The following is a 25,218-nucleotide window of genomic DNA, read 5'->3' on the forward strand; positions in this document are numbered from 1 at the left end:
TTGGGAGTCCCGGGGCATGGGGTAAATGGGTAGAGGATTCAGCGAGGGGATTCGGGAGGGGAACGCCCCTGACGTCACACAAAGTCACTCAAATTCACTCAAATTCACTCAAATTCACGCGCACGGACATCCAAAACGCCTCGAACTCTTGCTGTCATCGAGGCGACTTTGGGTTAGTTCGAGGTGCGACGTGACTGAAATCGATGCAACTTCAGTTCAGATCAGTTGCTCGCCTGGTATCTTGGAGTCCGGACGTCTTTTGTCGTCTTTTGCTTTCGATCACGTTAATCACTGTTGTTGTACGTTGTGTGCAATCTGCTGTTTGGCACGACTGTTGTTGTGTTCGGTTGGCGAATAATTGCTTGTGTTTCTCACTGTTTGGACTTCTGTCCCTGAAAGGATGCCGTGCGCGTTGTGCTTTGGCTTGGTAGAGATGGACAAGCTGGTTTGCTCGGGTCCTTGCGACCGGGTGTTCCACATGAAGTGTGTTGGCGCTACTGGTTCGTCGCGGAATGTGTTTACGATTGCCGATGGTTGTGGCTGGCTGTGTGATCGGTGCTCGGCGTTCCGGTCAAATAAGAGCATGGACATTGGTGGTGATTTTGGCGCCTTGCACTATGGGGAAAAGGCGGACATTAGGCGATGGAGAGTATGATAAATTCAGTTAACTAAGACCAATCCAAATTTTTAGCCTTTAGGACTAGTAGATTTCGAGAAATAATCTGTCAAAGTAAAAAAAGTGATAAAAAATGGTCCGCGCTAGCGAACTTTTATTGATTGCTTGATGGCAATCGTTTTACAAGTATTTAAACTATGACCATGATGTTTTATACATCGTTAGAAAGGTAATATGTTCAGCTTTCATAACAAAATATTTAATATGCTCATTTACCATGTCTTACTCACTTTTGCCAAGTAAAACTGTGTGGCATTATGGAAAAAATACGCTTTTTCAACTTTGATAATGCAGCAAAAAAATGTTTCGATGTGTTCTGGTCTAATTAGTGTTTAGAAACATAGTTTAACTAGTTTTAAAGTATTTAGCAAAGTTTCACCGCCGGCATGGACCCGGATCAACCCCAACCGTAATTTCGAAAAAAAGCACTCTGCTAATCGTTCCTGGTCTCTATCAAAAAACATTGAAAACGATTTGAAAATAAAATGATCTAAACAGTCAAGTTCTTGATTCTACTTTGTAAACACGCTTATCAGTCGATTATCATAGCTGTCAAGCTGTGTGTAATCGTTTTTTTTTTATCAGTGATTACGGAACAACCAGGCATCTGTTGTTCTATTTGTGGTGCAATTCCTGTTCAGATGAGTGATCTAACTGTGATGCCTATCGCGAACGAAGTAGGTTTCACCAATCGATCGATGCATTTTTATCGGTCGATAAAGTTATCTACTCGAATTTTGCATCGCGTTCGCTTTTTCTGAATCGGTCGATATAAAATTATCGGTCGATAAGGCAACCAGTTTTCTGGCTGCTAATTAGCTACTTTTCTATGGATTTAAAAATCGCCTGGACGACAATCGTCATCCAGCTGGATCCAAGTATCCTTATTTTTCTGCTCAAGTGATACATTTGGTAAACAGATGAAAATAATTGAAAAGAAATATCAATAAAAACAGTGAATTTGGTGGAAATAACGAATTGTGTGGCTCACTGGTGTTAGTTATTGTGGATTCGTGTCGATTTTTTAGTGTACCACCATCAAAAATGAACGTTTAACTCGCTATCGACTGGTCCCTAGCAGTGGATAGTATATCGATCGATAGGGTTCATCTTTTAGCGTTCGCGATAGCAATATCTATCGATATAGCAACTACTCGACAAATTTGTTCGCGTTTGACAGTCGTTTTATCCACTGCTATATCGATAGATAACTTTCAACGTTCGCGATTGCTTAGTGAACCAAGTATCCTGAAAATGAACACTTGTTGGTGGATATACCATATCGATCGATAGAGCAAAACGTATCCGATAGCTCCCTGTGCTTGAAACAGGATTTACCCCACAACCTTCCGCATTATTGCATGGCATATCCCCATATCTACATTGCTGGTTGCGGTTTCATCAGTGTTTATTTAATATTTCCTTTAGACTCACATTTAAGAAATGGAAGGTTACTCATGAGTACACCGCAGAATATGAAGCGCAGACAAAATTAATTCGACAAAACCTCTACGATGCATTCGGTGTGAGAGTGGACCAACCTCGAGCAGGATCTTCAGGAACAAGCACCTCAGGGAATGTTTGCCGTCGAATATTTTTCGCCCCTGAATTTGCTAGTACTGTTCTTAATGTCCATAAAGATATGATAGGAAGGTTTAGGAATATATTGATAACCATAAGCTGCCAGAAAGTTATAAATGTAAAGAGAGAAATAACGAGAGGGGAGTTTTTACTGTAGTTTCTTCTTTATTTCCACTTGTTCTAGTTCCGAGCGCGACTGTCACTGAGCTTGGTTCGATTACGACTGCCCGACCGTTTACCGCAGACCCGCCTTATATTCCCAAACTTAGTTCCGTTGTTCTGGGTCTCTATTCACTCTCACATTCGGCCTTTCCTGACGCCTAACGCAGACCCTTGCTAGGCACTATGCTTCTTCCTCTGAAGATTCTAGCTCCTCTTCATTGACAGCATATGCCCACAGCTTCATATTGTCAATGCTAGTCGTTGTTATATTCGGCCCTTCGCATTCAGCGGCTTTTCTAACTTTAAAACGACCGTTTCGATTCACAGTCACAATTTGATAGGGCCCCAGATATTCGCTTGCCAGTTTCCTACCAGCCACAAACTGCGTTCTTCGTATAGCTACCAAATCCCCGGTCACATAACCCGATTCTGGTTTCCTTTTTTTATCGAATTCTTTTTTTTGAGCTAGCTGCGCTTCTTCAATAGCCTTTCTTGCATTGTACCGCATTTCCTGTCTATCTCGCTCAAATTCCTCATATATCTCCTGCCGCAATATTTCTCCCAGCTTATCATCAGTTAGATTCTTCATTCGCACGCCAAACATTAACTCAAAAGGTGATTTACCAGTAGTTGCATGCCCGTGTGCGTTAATCGCCCTCTGAACCCTTGGGACCTCCTTAAACCACTTGCAGGGATTCTCGGCAGACAACTTGGATAACATGTTGAGCAACGTACGATTAACTCGCTCCGCTTGTCCGTTACCCCTAGGCACCCCTGTTGTGCAAACGACGTGTTCGATCCCGTTGGTGTTCATATACTCCGCAAATGAATTTGCCGTGAATGCCGCTCCTCGATCCGTCACCACTCGTTCTGGGTTCCCGAACACAGACGACCATTCTTCTATCTTCCGCAGCGTCTCCTCCGCACTCGTAGTTTTAGTCGGGTACAGCCAGACAAATTTGCTGAATCCGTCCACCATCGTTAGTATGTACCGGTATTGCTTCGACGTTGCGTCCATTGGGCCGACGTGGTCGATGTGTAACGTGTGCAGCGGTTTGTCGCCCTTCTCTATAGGATGAAGATACCCTTCCTTCAGACCCAATTTTTTATTGTACAATATGCACTTCACACAATTTCCGATGACTTGTTTCACTTTCATTTCAACCTGAGGAATCCAATACTTCTGTGTCAACGTATGGATTGTTTTCTGACTACCGAAATGTCCGTTGTTATGCACCTCTTGAATAAGCTGCTTTTGCATACTTCGCGGAGCCACTATCAAATCTTGTCCATCCTTCAAATAATATAGTATGCCACCTTTCAAGTGGTATGCTCCATAAGGTTCTTTTCGTAGGATCTCACAAATTGCTTTCACCATTTCATCTTTCTGTTGACTGTTCTTGATGCGCGCCGTAACTTCTGACGTCACTACCATTACACGATATGGGTATCTACTGAGGCAATCCACGTGTCGAAGCCTCGATCCCGGTCGATGTTCCACTTCAAACGTAAAATCCTGCAGGTACATTACCCACGGTAACACTTCGCTAGGTACCTCAGCCTTTTTCAATGTCTGTTTAAACGCATTACAATCAGTCACCAGCTTAAAAGGTACACCCAGAAGATATCTTCTAAACTGCTTTGTTGCCAGGAACACAGCTTTCGCTTCTAGAACATAGCTATGTTTTCTTTCCTCTGCGGCCGTCGTTTTTTTACTCCAAAACGCTACCGGATGCAGTTTTCCTTCAAAACGTTGGAGTAACACCGCACCATATCCCTCCTTCGACGCGTCGGTATGCAATTCTGTCTCTGCTTCACGGTCGTACAACCGTAACACTGGTTCACTCGCAAGTATCTCCTTCAACTGGTTAAAGGCTAGCAGCTCTTGACTTCCCACCACGAACTCCGTATCCTTACGCAGAAGATTGGTGAGGGGGCGAGCGATATGAGCGTAGTTTTTCACGAATTTTCTGAAAAACCCGGTGAGCCCAAGAAAAGCCTGCACAGCCTTCACATTCTTCGGTACACTGAACTTGGTCACAGCATTGATCTTCTCGGCGCTTGGCGAAATCATGCCAATTTCCACATAGTGGCCAAGGAAATGGACTGAGGACTGCATAAACATGCATTTTTTCCATTTCACCGCGAGTCCATGTTCTGCAGCCGTCATGAGCACTTGCTCCGTTTTCCACAGACACTCCGCCGCCGTTTTTGCGTAAACGATCAAATCGTCCATGTACACTTCTAACACGCCTTCATTGATCAAGTTCAAAAACACGTGGTAGACGAAGCGCATGAACACCGCAGGAGAGTTACACAACCCAAACGGTGCTCTATTAAATTCGTAAAACCCCTTTTTCGTCACAAAAGCGGTGTATTTCTTACTCGCCTCGTCGACCGGCACATGGAAAAATCCATTTTCTAAATCCATCACCGAGAACCACTTTGCACTCTGAAGCTTCTCCAGCACCTCGTCGATCCGCGGAATTGGAAATCCGTCTTTGAGTATCATCGAGTTCAGTTTCCTGAAATCGACGCATACACGACTGCTGCCGTCTTTCTTCTTCACCACGACCACCCGGCTGGCGAAATCAGACGTCGAAGCTTGCACAATCCCTTTTGATAGCCATTCGTCCACCTGCTCGTTAACGGCTTTTTCTTCCGGGTACGCAAGTCGCCCCGGTGTATGTCGAAAAGGAACAATGCTTTCGTTTGGGACTATTCTCAATTTCACTGGACCGTCCTCCAATTTTGGTTCGCACCATGCTTCGTTGTATTTACTAACGACACTATCGATTGCCTCCTGGAATTTGGGTGGTACTACTATTTTGTCCGGCTCGCAAATAAACACGTCACCGCTAAACACACATTCTTCCTCCTTGTTCTTACCACTTGGGCGCACTTTTATGCCGTCTTTCGTCACCGTCGCTTCCATATCGTTCAAAGCCTCTCTTCCGATGACTGCCTCGTAACACATGCTTCCAGTAGGAACAACATAGAACTGTATTTCCTTGTACTCATTTTGGTCGATCGTCACTGTCATCACTATTGTTCCCAACGCCGCAGTTCTTGTGCCGCCGAATCCGTTGAGGGTCATTGTTGTCGGAGTAACGCTTGGGAATCGTATGGCCTGTTGCGCTTCTTCGGACAAAAGATTGTATTGGCTGCCCGTATCGAAAAGGGTGTTTAGCTCTTTCGTTCCGATTCTCATGGTGATCGTTCCCCCTTTGTCGCCGCTGACTAAATTGGTGTTCCCGGAAAAACTCGGTCTGTCTTTGCATTCGCGTGCTCGGTGACCTGGTCTGCCGCAGCCAAAACAAACCGGTCCTGCTACTTTGTTAGGGCACTCTTTGGCAAAATGTCCCATTTTCCCGCAGGTACGGCATTTTACGCTGGCCGCTGTTATTTGTTTGGGATTGTTGCCATCCGTAATCTTTGTGATTACTGGTCGCTTCTGACGTTGTTCGCGAATTTGGGCGACCAATTTTTCGTATCCCTTCATTTGACCTTTCAATTCTTTAATTGTTTTCGCAGCGATCAGGCAGGCTTTGTTCAAGGGATCGTCGTCTATCCCTTTCACTATGTACTCGCAAAGGGATTCTTCTTCCACGTGTCCCTTTTTCCCAATTGCACACATCGCGTAAATGTATTCCGTAAATGTTTCTTCTGTCTTCTTCTTCCGGTGTCGTAACGATTCGTGGACACTTGCGCTCGACACTTTTTCCTCGAACTCTTCCACTAGCGCACACTTTAGCTCCTTCCACGACGACACTTCGGGAATGCTTTTTACAAAAGCCTTGGCTGCGCCCTGCAGCACACGTTTAGCGTAAATGAGCTTGTGGAGTTCATGCCACTTGAAAAGTTGGCTACTCGTCTCGAACTCAACCACCCATGCACACACATCTTCGGCTCCGGAGAACGTAGGCAAATAATCTTGCACATCCTTAAAGTGAATGGACACACTCTGGACCTCGTGATTCACGTTCTCTCGTGACGATACACTGTCCCTTCCTATGGCGTCCGCATAGTCATCCACCCCCGTGATGTCTTGACTTCCACCTTCCCGATGCGCCATTATTCTACCAGCCAATTCCTCCTTCGTGCCGTCTGTGTTGAGTCCCAAGGTCTCACACCTTTTCACCAAGCCGATACGGGTAAATTGTTCCACTAATTCTTCTACACTTGCCATTGCGCAAAATCAAAAAGCACAATTCGCAAAACTCGAGCGTGCAATGTTGAAGCGCAATCCCACTTCTGACACCAAATGTAAAGAGAGAAATAACGAGAGGGGAGTTTTTACTGTAGTTTCTTCTTTATTTCCACTTGTTCTAGTTCCGAGCGCGACTGTCACTGAGCTTGGTTCGATTACGACTGCCCGACCGTTTACCGCAGACCCGCCTTATATTCCCAAACTTAGTTTCGTTGTTCTGGGTCTCTATTCACTCTCACATAAATACTGACAAATTTGACCCGTATTGCAAAGATACTTATCGTAAATGTTTATCACTATATAGTTGGTTTAAAATACCGGCCACAGTATATAAAGTGTTGGCACATGCCCGGGATATTATATAGCAGACCCCTATTCCACTTGGGTGTTTAGGAGAAGAAGCATTAGAAGCGCGTCATAAATGTTTCAGGTAAGATAGGGCAGCGCATGCAAGAAAATCGTCTAGGGAGAAATATTTAGAAAACACGTTTATGCGGGCTATACACATACATAATACGAAAAAGCTTTGCTTTCCAGCCATCGTCACAGACTTTTTTACCATAATGGACAAAGAAAATGAAGATATGTTAATTGACCATGTAGTAAATCAAGCAGATCATATTAAAATAAGCTTAAATGACGAAGGAAATTGAACTCATTTAATAAATGTGATTTTTATGTTTTGTAATACACATTTGTAATTTGTTTTTATAAAGAGTTTTGAAAATTGCAGGTGGTTATACATTTCAAAAATCACAGATTTCTTTGTTACAAAACTACGTGTACTGTACATTGCATACCTTCGGGCGCTCAAATATGATAAAAATCGAATAATTAATTATTTACACAAGCTAAAAGCTTGTAGAATGGTTACAATGATGGCTTTGAGTAAGACACGTGCCTACAATAACAAAACACTGCGAAATATCCATGGACTCTCGTTAAATATAGTAATGTCCGCTTGTTCCATACAAGTTCCCCATAGTGCCTTGGTGTTTCGGTTGATTGATGGCGTCCTGGCGTCGCTTAGCAACGCCATCATTACGGTGAGAGATGAGTTACGAGCTCAGATTAATGATGCGGCTCCGAGAGAGAGTCTCTCTCTCTCGCAAGTTGGTAATGTTGGTCCCTCGCAACGTCAACCAAGGAGAGCAGATATGATGATTTCTCACCGGCTCGCGATCCTTCCCACCGTACAACTCTCTCCTCATCGTCCTACTTGGAGAGCGGTAAAGCGCAGCACTCCGATAGTACTAGCGCTCCTCGCCCACCAGCTACAGCGGCTCCCCAGCTGACCTTCCACCATGGAACTGGCGCACTGCGTCCGACCGACCCAGCTAGCCAAAATGAACGCAATTCACCCGCATACACCCATAAAACGAAGTATCTATAAGAATTGCTATAGCAGTTGCACTAGCCTTTCCCTACTACCAATTTTGAATGAACTCAGGCCTATCCCCGTGGATCGGAGCGAGACGCAGCGACTGACTTATGCTCCGTCGCATTCGCGCTGCAGCGCCGAAATTTTTCATCCCGCTCTTGAGTGAAACTTTGCATGAAAAATGAAATAAAGCGACGGATGGAAAGCATAAACCGTTACAGTTTGAACGGAAAGCGTATTTTTGAACTTTGGATGGCAGCGGCGCTGCCACCAACGGTAGAACATTCTAACCGTAAACAACATTTACGCTTTCAAATTTGTTGTCGATGCCCACACAAGATAAGAAATAAAACAAAAATAGCTCCTTAATGTTTATTCCTAGCCAAGTGCATCATGCAGACAAAAGATAGTCTCACTAAATACCTATGCAGTAATATTTATATCTTCTCAATCGCCTCGGAAATGATTGTGTTTTAGATGATCAAAGATGTATGATTTCAAAAGCATTCGAAGCATTCTCGTGCGGTCTCTTCAAAGCAACACTCGATAGAATAAAGAATCCTTCGACAGAATTTCTATATGTGGGAATGTTGTCATTTACGTTATTACAAAATCGTGTGTGTGTGTTACATACTTATAATGACAACGAGAAAATAGACAAATATTATTCAATTCGAACGATCTGTTAGCGCATGCACATGCACATGCATATCAGCAATTCCAGCGCTAGAAAAACAAATCACAAGTTTTCTAGTTGCCGGTTCAAGCTGTGTTCTAAGAAGGGCGGATGAGATTGTTTTCCTCCCGCATTCAATTTTTACTCTTCTCCCGCAGTTGCTACCATTGCTACCGCTGTACGTTTTACACCTGTGAATGAACGAATGCATATCAAACTAACAAATGTTCGGCTATTCACAAAGTGTGTCCATTATATTCAAAACATAAAAAATATATCCCAGCGATACATTGATCATTTGAATCAATGATCTCGAACGCCAATTATTGCGAGGTGTTCGACGCTATGGATTCATGTTCGCCATTTGATATTTGAAATATAGAATTCTTTTTCGAGTTTTATCTTCGGGCGTCTAGCAACTTTCTGTTAAAAGCAAATTAAAGAGTAGCTTTTCGTTTAAATTTAGAACAAGTTTGACATCAACCATCTACGTTTGATTTTGTGTTTAACATCCAGCTTAATAGCGGACCTCGTGACCAACGATTATTTAAAACCAGAAGAAGACAAGTGGTAAAAAAGCCTAGTACTTTATATTACTTTTGAAGCTTGTTACAGTATTTTTAAAGTGTTTTGTGGTCCCTAAACTCCCATAGAACGGCATATCGTGGATGAAAATCAGCGAGTAGGATTTGCCCAAAGTCGCTGTTCTTCCTGTTTAGACTTCCGGCGTATGGAGAAGAGTATAGTGTGCAGTGTCTTCCGGAATAAATCAACTTTATCAGAAAACACGATAAAGAGCACGATTCAGTGGTTTGGACATACCTAGCCACAGTAAATCATATGTAAAGAGGATCGGAGGAGTTGAACGGGTTAAATATAATTGAAATATCACACACTGCTAACCTTCCTCAAGCCTATCAACTACAACCAATCGAAAAAAAAAACATTTACAGCAACTGAAAACATTCCTACATGGTTGGTTTGGTTGGCTATGCCAAAGTTTCGGCCAAGGCCAACTGGCCGACGGAAGTTATTTTGAAAGTATTAAATCTTAATCTTACAATAAAATTTACTTTATTCAATACACGTGTTTGATTTTTTTCTGATCGTCGACGAAAATTTGTCTATTTTTTAATGCAAACGTTAAGGCCGTGTTTCTCAGATCAAAGGTTAATTACAAAGTAACGGTAATCTTTGTCCGGCAGTGGTTAATTTTCTATCCACCTGAGCAGTTGCTACACGAGTTTATGTATTTATATTAGGGTTACGAACTTTTAAAAAACTAATGCATTTTGACTAAGGAGTGCCATCAACCTGCTCTCTTTTAAACTGTCAATACATGATTTCACCTTATGCTGGGAAACGATTATGTCTCCGGCAGAAGAAGATGTTGGAGCGCATTTTGCACACAAAAGTAGCTTTTGATAAGAGCTAGATTTTTATCCATTACTTCCGAATGCTGTCTCCAATTGGTTTATAGATTTATGTGTAGATCTTTACTAGTTTCCAAAAGACGTAATCTCATGAAACAATCAAATGCTAAGCAATGAAAAATGCGAGGCGACATCGAAATCTGAAAAAAAAAATCATTACAACTTGCAGTTGGATGTAGTGTTAGTGTTAGTGTTAGTGCTGTGCAGTTAGTTTTTAACCAGATTTTGGCATGGCCTATCTTTGTAAAAGTAATTTCTTATCTGTAACATATTGCAAGCTAGGTATAAACCAAAGTTCCTCGTAGAGGAAAAAGTTCCTCGTATTTTGCGATCAAGCATGAAGCAAAGTTCCTCGTAGAGGAAAAAGTACATCTTTCATCATTCGTACTGTTCTTGCTCCGCATCCACTTTTGGTTTGCATGTTCTTAACGTATAAAGCACATGTTACATAAAAAACATGCAACTTAAGCGCTTGGTCACTGTTAATGACGCCGGCAGTACACTGGGCCTAGCGCCAGTTTGTATTGAAATTTAAATCAAACATTTTCGGTCATATTTTAGTACCTTTTATTACATGTTAAAAATGTGACGAACAACTGTAATGATAACACAAAGAAATTCCATGCGCATATGTATATTTAATGCTGCGCGAAAATATAACAAAAATAATCATACGGTGCGATCGGTTGTCGCCACACCAGTGTGGCAAAACAAGAATCAGCTGGTTCTTGTTAGTGGTTCTATTTACAAGGTCAACGCGCGTGCGTTATACACATGTGTGTATCAAGCGACGCGTCCGTGTACTGTCACGCAAACACCAAAGCGGTCAAAGAAAACCCTAGTTAAACCCGAGGGTGTACAAGATTCTCGGTGGACTACTGGAACAATTCGAGATTAACACCCCACACGCTTCGGACTGGCAGAATCAAATGGTAAGTAAAAACTTTAATAACAAAGACAAATATATACATCTTTCACCCTCAGGCAACATATCAACTCCCAAAGCCGAAGGAACGGCGGAACACCTGCTAGCAGGCGAGCATAACACATCAGGTTACAGGAGGTTACAAGAGGGACCGCAGAGGGAAGCGAGGCAGCAGAACGAGAAAGGCAGAACAGAACAGAAGAAAAAGGAACAAACGGAACAAGAGTTGTGGAAAAGGCTTTTTTTGCTAAGTTTCAAAACAAAGCTTACAGCGACATCTCGTGGCATAGCTTACAGCGGCTTTCTACAGTCGAGACACTTTAATTATTTCATGAACTCCGGTGCTGCATCAGAAATGAACGGAGCTGCTTTAATAGGAAAAGTAGCCGAACACTTCACAGAAAAGCAGCGGTCATTTTCCATAGCGAAATGTTGGTAGGGTTGCTATACACATCCGGTGTTCATGAAAATTCATCGGGAATTCATTCCAGCAAAACATGATCCTCGCTTCCCCCTTGGTGGCCCTAACTCTTCCCTCGCACTAACGCCGCCGCATGGTCTTCGTGCTAGCTATCTGCATGCTCCTCGCTGTGTCTGCGCTCCTGGTAGTTCCTTTTCGTTTGGGTCATCAGATGTTCCTAGCTGGAGTCGAACACTAACCGGCGGCCATCGGTGAATACTGAAAGTATAATACACAATACACGCGTGGCCAAAGCCCGCGCCTGGATTGCATGGATTGTAATCGACTTTTTATCTACACGAGTGCCCACGCCCAAAACGTTTAAAAGTCTTTACTATCACCGGCGTTGTTGGACAAGAGTTGGTGCGTGATGGATGCGCTAGTGCCCCATCAGATTTAAATGGTTAAAAAAATTATGGTCGGTTTTGAAATTCTTAATTTATTGTAACATATTTTTGACGGGGCCCGAGTATACTAGGGCCAGCTTGACTTAACGTTATAACGGCAAAACAAACATGTTCGCCATGTCAATCAACTTAATTTTGTTCATAACGCATTGCCTAACATTTCTACTTGATGTCGTTAAAAACATACAGCGAGTTATAACAAATATGCTAGCAATTATCAAATATCGAATTTCAGTGCAACAAATGCCAGCCAGCTACAGCGGGGACTCTTGCAAAGCATGAACCGGATTTAGCCACTCCGCACCATGAACACTTGTCTGGACAAAATTATAAAACTCAATTTCTTATTCGCTTTTGACAAAAAATGTTTGCTTGTTATACAGAAAGAAATATACAAATATGCCTTTTTAGTTGGGCATAAATGTGTCACTACAAAATGTTCAACTTTGATTCAAATGTGGAATATTTTATATCAATTGTTATTCGCGGCATATTGCATTCTGTCCATCATGGTGCCCAAAGTGCGGTTCGGCGCATGCGTGGGACGGCGTGGGTTCATGAACGTCGGTCGGCGCATGCGCCGAATTAGCCACTCCACACCATGAACACTTGTCTGGACAAAATTATAAAACTCAATTTCTTATTCGCGTTTGACAAAAAATGTTAGCTTTTTATGCAGAAAGACACATACAAATATGCCTTTTTAGTTGGGCACAAATGTGTCACTACAAAATGTTTAACTTTGATTCAAATGCGGAACATTTTATATCAATTGTTATTCGCGGCACATTGCATTCTGTCCGTCATGGTGCCCAAAGTGCGGGTCGGCGCATGCGTGGGACGGCGCGGGTTCATGAACGTCGGTCGGCGCATGAACGATTGGATTTACGCAGTGAACGTATCTTACAGATACTTCTTTTTATGGGTATGTGCGTGGTTCACTGCAGTGAACTTATCGATTAGGCTGGTGTCATTGCTTTACCGCACGATGTTTTGTCGGACGAAAATGTATGGGATTTGACAGCTGCAGGCTTCGCACGATTTAATCGTACGATAAAATCAAAATCATTTGATTTTGTCGTGCGATTTTATCTGTCAAACTGAACTTGGTTGTATAAACTTGAATTTGCGGCTTTTTTCTCGACCACACAACAGAAAATAGTTGTTTGTATACAACGAATAAGCAGCAACCATGGTGGACGTCCGCATTGATGAGGAAAAATTAATTTTATTGGTGCAAGAGCGCCGGCATCTGTGGGATAACAAAGATTCTAATTATAAGAATAAATACGTGACATCTAAAGCATGGAACGCAATTGGAGCTGAGCTGAAAGTGCATGGTATGTATTATTCGATCATCACTGATACCGTGATCCCAACAACGAGGCTACTCCGTACCGTCGATCTAGCCGGACACAGTTGTTTTATATGTTAAACCAGGACGATTCAGTTTATTTTTTGTATTGAAGCATTAGTTATTTCATATTGTTATAAGTTATTATGTTCAATGCGTTTAAGAAAGCATTTCAGTTGCAGATGCAGTATTTCAGGTCGCTTGGTGGCAGATAAAGGAGGTCGGTGTAGGGATGATGGGGCTGCAGCTGGACACAGTTTTTGATATATTAAACCAGGACGATTCAGGTTCATTTTTTATTAAGGCATTAGTTGTTTCATATTGGTTAACTATGTTAAAAGCGTTCAAGAAAGCATTTCACATGGTGCGGTGGCAGATAAAGGTGGCCGGTGTTGGGATGATGGTTAGTTTTGGAGAGGGTTTCCAAACAATAACTTTGTTGTATATACATAGTTCATATGAATGCAGAAAGTGAAAATATAACATATGTAAAAAAGGGTATAAATGGTTGATGAATAATTTGATGCATTTGAAAGAAAATATTAAAATTTAAGAAACTGATAGAAAAACATCAATGGCAAAATATGGAAGATGGGATCTGTCAGGTATGTAAAGACTACTTGTATAAATAAATTCATTCTAAACCTACGGTAATATATTTACAAAAATTACAACTACACAATGAAATACTCTACTGCTATATCTACAAATTATAAACTATACATAATTCATTTATCAAATCTTGAATTCATTACATTACCTAACCATTGTATTATCTAACCAGAAAAATAGTTTTTAAAAAAATCCCTAATTTCTACGGCCTGACGCGAGGAATGGTTTGCCCTATTAGAGTTTGCGTTGCAGTTTGCTATTACTATTTCCGGATTTGGGATTGTATCTTTCAAATCAATACAAATATTGTGTAATAAGCAAACTGACTTCACTATTAAAGACACATGCTCCGGAGTTACTTGAAGCTCGGTTTTCAGGCATCGCCATTTGGCCACAAGCAAACCGAATGCGCATTCTACGCACCTTCTTGCCCTACTCAAAGAACTGTTGAACAGTATTTTAGATGCATCTTCACTCTCTGGATAGGGCCGAAGAAGAAATGTTTTCAATGGGTATCCCTGGTCCCCCAGAAACACGTGGGGCATGTTTTGTGAAAAACCTGGAAGAGGTTTTGGGTCCGGGATGTTCAGGTGGTTTGAACTAATCAGGTTTAGCAATGTTGATGAATTGAAAACACCACTATCGCTACGGCTTCCATACTCGCCAACATCAATCGTAATGAATTTGCATTTTGCATCTGCTACAGCTTGCAGATGCAAAGAATGAAATTTTTTGTAATTAAAATATTGACTACCGGAGCTTGCCGGTGCTTTCATTCTAACATGTTTCCCGTCAATGGCTCCAATGCAATTTGGGAAATTCCATTTCTCAAAGAATTCCTTTTCGATTTTTTTGAATGCGGAAATTGTAGGAAAAGGCATAAATTCCTCGTTTAAAACGTTCCAAATGGCTTCGCAAGTTTCATAAACAATGGCGCTTATTGTGTTATGGGCCATACAAAATGAGAACGATAGTGACTTAAAAGTTATTCCAGTTGATAAGAACCTAAAAATAAAGATATAGAAACAAATAACATAATAGGTTAGCCTAAGTATTTAATTTAAAACCTTTTTAATATTTAAGTCGAAAATATTACGTGATTTTAAAGAAAATTATTATGTTTCAGGGATCGTCGCACGGAATAAATGGCGCAACATGCGAGACGCATATAAACGTAATCTTGAGAAAGAAAATCAACCATCTGGGTCGGGATCAAAATCGATCCGATATAAATATAAGGATCAAATGAGGTTTTTAGCTGACAACCTCGTTTCTCGGCCCAGAACGGGAAACTTAGAAGTAGTGGAAGGTATTAATACAAGATACTTTGATTTTGGTATTTTCAGAATTAAAATATTTCTTATGTTTTTTCTACAGAGTATCCAATAGAGTACTTAGACGAGAGTCTTGAAGAAATAGTTGAAGAGGAAGCGCCGCAACCCATTAAAACCCCGCATAAAACCATCCCCACACAAAAAAAAAGGAGTGACGCTGTAATTTTGGAAGAACTTGTGGCGCTTGAAAAAGAGCGTCACGAAATTATAAAAAACTAGGATTTTTAGGCCAGGTACCTGGCCCGTCAGCAGTCCCTGGCATTGTAGCTTCCATGCCGTCCCTGTTACAGTTTCTAGGTCTTTCCGCAGAAGGTATATTGTGTTGACAATTACCGAGCGGTAAGTGGGTTCAAATACAAATACGAATTGCGGGATAAAAAATTACGAAATAATCTGACTCTCTCTCTGTTCGACCAGTGCCTGATCTTCACGCGCAAGATGTCTCCCTTTAATTGAAGCCCCCATCGATATGTATGCGAAAGCACTGTTATATCGCAAAATGTAACCAAAAAACCAAACGCGTCTATCGAACAGCTCGGTTAGTAGGAGGTTTTTCGAAGACAGGGGCTTGAACCGAATTACAGCATATTGTACCAGTTTCTGTGCCACACAGCACATGCAAAATCTGCGCAAATGTGTTTTCGGTCGTCGAGTGACAAATAGGTTTGCAAAAATTTGCGCAACTGGTATTGATTCCAAGCCGATGGAAAATAGTTGTTTGTGATGATGTTTAATGTTTGTTCAAAAGATTACGGTGAACATATTCCTCCTCTCTGTAATTTTTTACAGTTGAACATTCAAATCAACACTGAATGCGCTTTCATTTGGATCGGCTCACGAATAGTAGCATCGATACGAAACGAAAAAAAAGTGACAGCAAAACTGACATTCGTGCGTGTTTTTTTAAATCTGTTACGTCTCGTGTAAATTAAGCATGAAACTCCTGCTACGCATGATAATCCACATTATGGAAATTTAAATTGGGCATTGTTTCGGCCAATAGCACAAATCAACTCAAACAGGAACAAAACAATTCAAAGAAGTCAAAAGCACTTACTCGCAGCCTGAGCTTACCGAACAGTCAATGTTGCCGGTGCACATCCTTCTCTCTCTAGACCATACGTGCTGGAGCTATTCCCCTCGTTTCCGGTTTCTTCTTTCATTCGTTCGTACTGTAGAACCCTTCCATGTGTGTGATGATTCGCGAAAAGCGCAGTATCGACTCGACGGCCAGCACACTCTTCCACTTGCTATCCCTCACCTTCTGTGTATCGCGGAAGCAACTATCCCCCATCTCTTGCGTAGTTCGTTTCGCGGAAGGTAAAGCTACCTGCTCGCACAGCTCGGACATACCGTCCTATGCCGCTCGCATTCTCGCTCTTTCTTCCTCTCTCCTCTCACTCTCTCTTTCTTTCTTTCTCGTTTTCTCCCCATCCCTCTCATTCTCACCCAATCCCTCTCTTTCTTTGTTCACCTCTCTATGTCCATTATTTACCCAACTCTCACCTCTCACCTTCCACCACCCATTTCCAGCCACCCACCACCCCACCCCACCAACTTCCTCCCACCACCCATCTACCACCACTGATGACCATTCACCCACCTCCAACCGCCCACCAACCACCACCAACCACCCACCAACCACCACGAACAGCCCACCAACCACCACGAACCGCCCATCTCCCATCTCCCATCTACTCTTTCTCACTCTTACACACACTTCTTTCTCTCACTCTTACACACACTAAGAACACAAAATTCCAACAATTACGCACAGAAGGGTCGGTTTTGTTAAGCAAGCCCAGTTTTCTGATTTTGAATTAGTAGCGACATCGAATCAGACTTCGATCGAATAAGGGTTACTTTTCGCGCGCGTGTTTGTTGGGCCATGGTCGACCCTCGGAAGGAAAATTATTATATAGGATAAGCAAGAAAAGAGCGCTAACTATTATTTCATGTTAAGTTTAGTTCCTCTTCTGGATAGCTTAAGTGAAGAAGATCAGATGGATGCACGGGAGGAAATTTTATCATTTACTAATAGAATTGTAAGAGAAAAAAAGCAAAACGAACTAATATAGTTTCATAGTTGTAAATATAGTAAGTTAGTAGTATAGTAGTATATTCGTAGTAATAAACATAGTAGTGTAAATATAGTAGTATTTAAGAAAAATTCAATATTTTGGAATGGTTAAATGAAATAAAATGAACTTATTAACGGGTGCACCCGTTCAGCCGGCTACCCGGGTAGATTTGGAGTTTTGTTTTCAAATAACTTTTTAATGGATTGTCGTATCGGCATGAAACTTTTAGTTTTCAAAGGAATTTAAATATTCGCATTTTTCGGTTGTTACTCCATAATCGTTCAACAGGCCTACCTGGGTAGTACATACATTTTGTATGGGATATTTCGTTTTTCTGTACTTCACACCAAATATGTTTTCATGTAGATGTCGGGTAGAATGTAGATGTAGAAATTACGGGTAGGACGGTTGAACGTTCTCGTAGGTAACTATGGTTTAACGGGTGGCGGTTAATAAATCGTAGTTTAGTGTAGTTATTAGCATTAGCATAGTAGTTTAAAGTAAAGCATGGAAGTATGTACAAATAAATCAATTTAGTGAAGTGGTCTTGATTACCTGAGAGTTACCATCAGTCGTTCTTCTGGAAAAATGGCTGGTGTGTGTGTTGGTAACTTAAAGATGAGGTGCTCTATCTTTTTCAATATGAAGAAGAATGTTTCCTTGGACATCCTCATATATTCAAAAAATTTGCCTTCTTGCTCCAACAGCTTCGGAAAAAGAGTGAAGTATTCTCCGTTTTGCTCTCGATGTTTCCATATCTCGTTAGTGTCTTTGCGCTGTTTCTTTAGCAACGTATAGCGCAAAGAGAAGCTTGTTCCAAGGAGAAGCTCTGTCTCAGAATCCGAATCCATGCTACAAATATTTTAAATTTATTTAAATTATTTCTCTTCCGAAGCAGCAGAGGAAACAGGCCAGATTGAAAAGCTGTCAGAAGAGCAGAAAACCAATTTCGACAAATGTGAATAGCCAGAAAACTGGAACAAAAGGTGTTGCAAAGATGGTTTTACAATTTACTATGATATTTTAACCGGTAGAAGTTAATACTTATTAAGGAATTAAAGGAATGTATGTGAACAAATGTGTATAATGAACAAATTGAAATCCAACCTAGATTTAAGTAGCTCTTTTGAATTTTAGTATATACTCAACTATAAACTTACCTGATTTTTACTTAAGATGAATAAAAAGGAAATAACGCAGAAAGAATTGAAAAAAATTGAACGCAGAAATTTAATTAAAATAAATGGGCTAGACCGTAATCTGTGACCTTTCTACTCCAAACTAATTTACCAGCAAAATTTGTTTATTATTGTTATTATTTATTTTACACCGGATTTTTTTAGTTGTTTGTTTACCTTGAACTGTCAAAAACATCGGACGCGAATCGGACGAGCAATGACACCACTTCTCATCGTTCGTGCAACAAAACATCGTGCGGTAAAGCAATGACACCAGCCTTATTCTGTTTAAAGGTGTGTGCGGGTTGTGCGCTCCCGCGTCTGCCAGAAAATGTTCACCGCAACGAATTCACCGGTGTGAGCCCGTGTACAGATACCCAATACATCCAAAGATCGAGCGATTTTGATGAATTTAAGGGTAAATCATGAATTTTTCCATTCATTTGGCTGGCTGGGGACCCGTTATTATTGGCGCCCCGTGATAGATCGCTGACTTGGATCTTCATGTCCCGTTTCGCGCCATCGGTGAAGGATTGCCAGGTCTTAGCGATGGTATCTGACAGACGAAGGAATTCATTCAATAGTACGCGGCGCAGAGGTGGTGGTGTACTAATTGCGTGTTCTACGTCTCTGTCTTCCTCATTGGTTAGCGTGGATTGCAAATCCTTGGAGTGCGTATGGGTGGTGATTCGCACCTCTGTGTTTAATATATTCATTGGTGTTGTATATATCCCACCGTACCTAGCGTCAGATGCTCCAACGTTTGAAGCGTTGCTTGACCGTATTAGTGTTATTAAGTTACGTATGCGTTTGAATGATAAGTTGCTAGTCACCAGTCTCTAATTTATCGTCAATGTTTCTCGAGCCTTCATCTTATCTGTCTTGCTATGCGCCGTTTCTCAGTATGTTTGACATGTTACGTTTGTCCCAGATTAATTTTGTATCTAACGTTAATGGTCGTTTACTAGATCTAGTTCTAACGGACCGCGAGTCCGATTCCTTCTGTGAGGTTAGGCCAGTGATTCAACCTTTAATCAAAATCGATGCTCATCACCCTCCACTTAATCTGTCCCTAAGGTTGTTAAAAACTAACTTCACTGCTGGCGATGCTCCATGGCGATAAAACGGACTACATTAGGCTAGGTGAAATTTTAGCTTCCGCGGATTGGTCCTTTTTGTTCAATTGTACGGCCATCGATAAAGCGGTTTCCATGTTCAGCGATCTCTTAGTGTCCTCCCTGAATTCCTGTTCCCCTCCTTTTTGTCCTCCCCGCCGTCCTCCGTGGTCGGACAGAACGTGGCACTTATTGAAGCGAGATCGAAACCGCGCAGTCAGAATACTTCGTGCCAATAGTACTGATCACTCTCGTCTGATTTTTAAAGTATCTGCTGCTGCCTTTAGAGCTTACAACAGACTGCGATACGACCAGCATGTTAACAGATTACAATCGCAATTTCGCCTGCACCCACGGTCATTTTGGAAACACATCAAATCTTTGAGGATTAATAGTGGTTTCCCAAGTAGCATGTCGTTGGGTGACGTGGTCGCTAATAGCCCTGGTAGAATCTGCTCTCTGTTTGCTGATCACATCTCGAGCGTATTTGAGCCAGCAATCCTGGATCCAGGTAGTTTGGAGCCAGGTTTAACATATACGCCCAGTAATGTGATTTCAGTGGATGGTTTCCCGATTGACCTGGACCAGGTTGGTCTTGTGTTAGCGAACCTGAAACAGTCATTTGCACCGGGTCCGGATGGAATTCCCGCTGCTATGTTTGTTAGGTGCAGGGATGCCCTCGTGAGACCTCTTACACACCTCTTTCAACTGTCTCTTGCTACTGGTATTTTTCCAGCAGGATGGAAGCGGTCGTGGTTGAGACCTGTTTTCAAAAAAGGTGGGACCTTGGGATCTCGATGCTATCCCCATGCAGTAAGGTCTTTGAATCGGTGATTCGCCCGTCCTTGTTGTATGATGTCAGTGCTTGGATCAGCCCCGAACAACATGGTTTTATGCCAATCTCACTGAGTTCGTTTCCTATACACTTAGTCGCCTTGATTCGGGCCTGCAAGTAGATGCCGTCTAGACGGACTTCAAGGCAACTTTCGACAAGTTGCCCCATGCCTTAATGCTGGCTATGTTTTTGAAGTTGGGTTTCTCACCGGCCATCACGGCCTGGTTTGACTCCTATCTTTCGAACCGAAGCTGCCGTGTTACTGTGTTTGGGGAATTCTCCTATGAGTTTTTGTGCTCGTCGGATGTTCCCCAAGGTAGTGTGCTCGGTCCTCTCCTATTTATATTGTTCATCAATGATGTTTGTTCTTCCCTCTCCTCCTGCTATCATTTGCTTTTTGCTGATGATATTAAAATTTTCCATGAAACGAAAGATACTAATTCCGCTGTACACCTGCAACATGCTCTCGATCACTTCGCACAGTGGTGTTCGGATAACTTCCTGGTCCTGTGTGTTGATAAGTGTTCCACCATTTCATTTTCCTGTTCCCTCAACCCCCATTTTTTTCCTACATGTTAAACTCTGTTGTGTTGAAGCGTGTCATGGAAATTCATGACCTTGGGGTCATCCTGGATGACAAGTTGATTTTCAGAGCGCACATATCTGACCTGATTTCCACAGCTAGTAGGCTGTTAGGGATGATATGTAATTTTGGCCGTGGAATTCGCGATCCTCTGTGCTTGACAGCCCTGTATAATAGCCTAGTGAGATCGATCCTTGAGTATGCGTGTGCTCCCGAGCGTGTTATTTGGCCGCGGGAAATGCTGTCGGTGCCACAGCGTCTAACGAACTACGGTGCGACTGATCCGTTATCAAAAAAGTTTGGCAGCCTTTAACCGCTTTTCTCACTTGTTTGACTTCAATCGTTCCTCTGTCCACTTCAAACACTCAGTCATTTAGTTTTTCCAATCCCTTCCTCTTTCTGTTCCTTAAGCCTTGAGATCGGTGTTCTATGCTATAGGCGTCTATGTTAGGTTAGATGCTTTTTATTAATGTTATGTCGTTATGTTAGGTTCTAGTCGTAAGTTCTATATGTAGCCCTGCGAGGCCGATATATTGAAATACAAATACAAATACAAACTTTGTGTAGCCGGGGATGGACTCCCGAAATGATCATCTTTACCTCCAATGATTCATCCTCCTGCCTCACACTGTCTCCTGTCATCTTCAAATATAACGGATGCGGCACCCCAACCAACCCCAACTCATCGATCAACGAACGATCGGCAAATGTCGATGATGCTCCATCATCGAAGAAGGCGAACGTGTTTACCTTCTTTCCACCAGTACCATATACTACAACGGGTACATACCGAAACAAGGTGTTAGTGCCGTTAATGTGCGCGTCCCGGCTCGTTTATTATGGTAGTGGTGTGCGCGAATCCGGTAGTGTTTGTCCCGCGTGTGCGTGTTGCTGCCGCTGCCGCCGTAATGCAGCAGCCGGTGATGTATTCCGCGACACCCGTTCTCGCCACAAGTGTCCCGCACGCGGCATGTTTTCTTGTGCCTGCGTAAGCACCTTTGGCACAGTGCTCTTTCCTTCACCAGAAAAAAGAAGAAAACCGCTACAAAGCACCACCCAAATAACCTTTTGCGTGCTTTAACCTCGCGATGAGTTGATATCCGTTCAAAAATCGAGGGTTCTCCGTTCAACGGATAGTTGTGACAATAGCAGCGGCATCCGTGCAATTTTTGAGAGGTGAGCGCGCGAGAGCCCCAGACCCGAGAGTTACTTCCGAGAGATTTTTTCTTTCGCTTCTACGCGCGGCTGTGACGTCACAGCCCTTGCGCGAATGAATACACTGGACGAAATTTGTTGTTGCGTTTTCACCTTTTTATTTCTCGATTCCTTGTGAATCCAATAACACCGAAAACTAAGTTAACGTCGATAATCCATCAAGAACAGCATACACACTATACAATAAACTATTTCGTATGAAATATACACACTTCACTGCAGAGCTTACGACGACGAGCGACGGATGCACGCAGCGACGGATGCACGCAGTGACTGAGACACACGCACAACGCGATGTGCCGCAATGGAAAAATGTTGAGCTCGGTGCGCTCCTCGTGTACGGGAGCGAGTGCAATGCAGGGTGCGCGCGTTCGATCACCCAAATAAGATCTCTCCATCGAAAAATCCGAGAGTGGGATCGAAAAATTTGACTAAGTTCGCGAGCGACGGGTCTTCGCCTCTATCGCGGCATCTGCGCACGGCAATCATCGAAGGTGGCATCGCAAAAATCGGCTAAGTCCGAGAGAGCTGATTTTTTTGTATGGAGTTTTCTCTGGCATGCTCAATTTTCAAAAAGAACCCATCCCAGGCTGGTTGGGCAACGACTGGCACTCTCCACTGCACACTACGCAGGGGCCATCCTTCCGGGTTTCCGCGGTGTGGTAGTTGATCCATGGTTGTCGCTGCGCCGGTTGTTGCCCGCGGTTCACGTTGTTGCGCGGAGGAGCTGCTTCCGTCCTCGGGCGGTCCGGCATCCTGCTGCTGGGAATAGTGGAGATTTCGCCGCTCACAGCCTTGGCCACTCCCGCAATCCACTTACCGAATTCCGTCAGCGACACTTCCGGTAGGAACTCCTTCGTTTGCGCCCATTGAAGCCGTAACGTAGGGGGAAGCTTCTCCGTCAGCTCCTTCAGCAGTGCGATATTACATTCGTAATCCTTTAGCCCAGAGATACGAATGGTTGCGCACATGTTTCGCACTGCTTTTCCGTACGTTGCGACAGTCTCCAAACGCTCCACCCTTGGCCCAGGCATCCTTCGCACCTTGTCGATCAGCGCCTTAATTATAAGGTCCGTCCGACCGAACTCCTCGCGCAACACGCTCATCGCCTCGTGCAGGCCTTCCGGGTAGAAAAGAAGCTTCCCCACCGCCTCGTAAGCCGGTCCTTTGAGGGCCTTTTGAAGCCGGAAAATATTTTCGACGTCCGAAAATCCACAAACTTCGGTGGATGTTTCGAAGTTCGAAATAAACATCGGCCATTGCGTGATGTCCCCCGAAGACGTTGGGAGATCATCCGTGATCTGCCTGGCCGCCTTCTGTGTCACGTTCAGCTCACGTGTGCAGTGTGACGGTTCTCTCACGGTGCTCGACGGCCCACCATTTCCCGCAGCCGGAGCCGCCATCGCGTCGTGCCGCTCGCTGGTGGCAGGATGGCTTCGACCGGCACGGGAATGGTGGAAGTCATCCAAGTATTGCCGCCATCGCGCATATTCTTGGAACTGACGTTCCTGGTAATCCAGCTGATTTGGTACTGGTGCCACCGAGTGACGCCAACTTGTGCTCGCGGCCATGACACCCGCAGTACCATGACCTACGGTAGGTCGTTCACCCGGAGCGGGGTGAATGTTCGACGGGCGGCTCGGCGCCATCGCGGCTTCGGCTGGTCGCGCACTCGGAGCAGTGTACAGGCTCGACGAGTGGCCTGGCGCAATCGCGTATTCGGGCTGCTGATCACTCAGAGCAGTAAATTTGGCCGGCACGCCTTGGACCAAACCTCGTTCGATCGCGATGGCGAGCTCCTCCAGCTCCAGCTCCCGTTTCGAGATATCGATCTCGAACGCCCGTCTCTCCAGCGCGAAGCGTTTCCGCGCCAGCTCCAATTCGCGATCAACGATCGAAGGTTTTGCGCGCGATGGCGACGCTGCGCTCGCGCTTCCATCTGAACCCGCGTCACTATGTGTATCCCCAACCAGCCTGGGATGGGTTCTTTTTGAAAATTGAGCATGCCAGAGAAAACTCCATACAAAAAAACCAGCTCTCTCGGACTTAGCCGATTTTTGCGATGCCACCTTCGATGATTGCCGTGCGCAGATGCCGCGATAGAGGCGAAGACCCGTTGCTCGCGAACTTAGTCAAATTTTTCGATCCCACTCTCGGATTTTTCGATGGAGAGATCTTATTTGGGTGATCGAACGCGCGCACCCTGCATTGCACTCGCTCCCGTACACGAGGAGCGCACCGAGCTCAACATTTTTCCATTGCGGCACATCGCGTTGTGCGTGTGTCTCAGTCACTGCGTGCATCCGTCGCTGCGTGCATCCGTCGCTCGTCGTCGTAAGCTCTGCAGTGAAGTGTGTATATTTCATACGAAATAGTTTATTGTATAGTGTGTATGCTGTTCTTGATGGATTATCGACGTTAACTTAGTTTTCGGTGTTATTGGATTCACAAGGAATCGAGAAATAAAAAGGTGAAAACGCAACAACAAATTTCGTCCAGTGTATTCATTCGCGCAAGGGCTGTGACGTCACAGCCGCGCGTAGAAGCGAAAGAAAAAATCTCTCGGAAGTAACTCTCGGGTCTGGGGCTCTCGCGCGCTCACCTCTCAAAAATTGCACGGATGCCGCTGCTATTGTCACAACTATCCGTTGAACGGAGAACCCTCGATTTTTGAACGGATATCAACTCATCGCGAGGTTAAAGCACGCAAAAGGTTATTTGGGTCTTGAGTGTTCTCCATTGGACCGGCGACTCGCGACCCTTTGGGTTTATAACACCGTACGAATAACACCGAATTCGCGACGCAACACTTATCAACACGACCGGGTAACTTTGAACCTCTACTCGCGATGTAAACCCTTCGGTTTTACAGCACCGTTTGACTAGAGAAAACGTAATTTGTGGAATGTTAGTTCCACAATCCTCACAAAACTAATTTGTGGAATGTTAGTTCCAATCTCAGTCATCACAGTGCGCATGCGCATTGCAATACGATACGAA

At 43.5% G+C, this 25,218-nt stretch overlaps 1 protein-coding gene across 1 annotated transcript; it reads left to right on the forward strand.

Moving 5' to 3' along the window:
- Nucleotides 1-13,103: 13,103 nt before the first annotated feature.
- On the forward strand, nucleotides 13,104-17,289 carry LOC131293775 (uncharacterized). The gene is made up of 3 exons (XM_058321834.1): nucleotides 13,104-13,251; nucleotides 15,255-15,417; nucleotides 17,133-17,289. Exons 1-3 carry the CDS (start codon nucleotides 13,104-13,106, stop codon nucleotides 17,287-17,289), a joined length of 468 nt encoding a protein of 155 aa, XP_058177817.1.
- The last annotated feature ends 7,929 nt before the right edge of the window (nucleotides 17,290-25,218 follow it).

The sequence above is a fragment of the Anopheles ziemanni genome, chromosome 2 (assembly GCF_943734765.1).
Source record: "Anopheles ziemanni chromosome 2, idAnoZiCoDA_A2_x.2, whole genome shotgun sequence".
In the NCBI taxonomy this organism is placed as follows: domain Eukaryota; kingdom Metazoa; phylum Arthropoda; class Insecta; order Diptera; family Culicidae; genus Anopheles; species Anopheles ziemanni.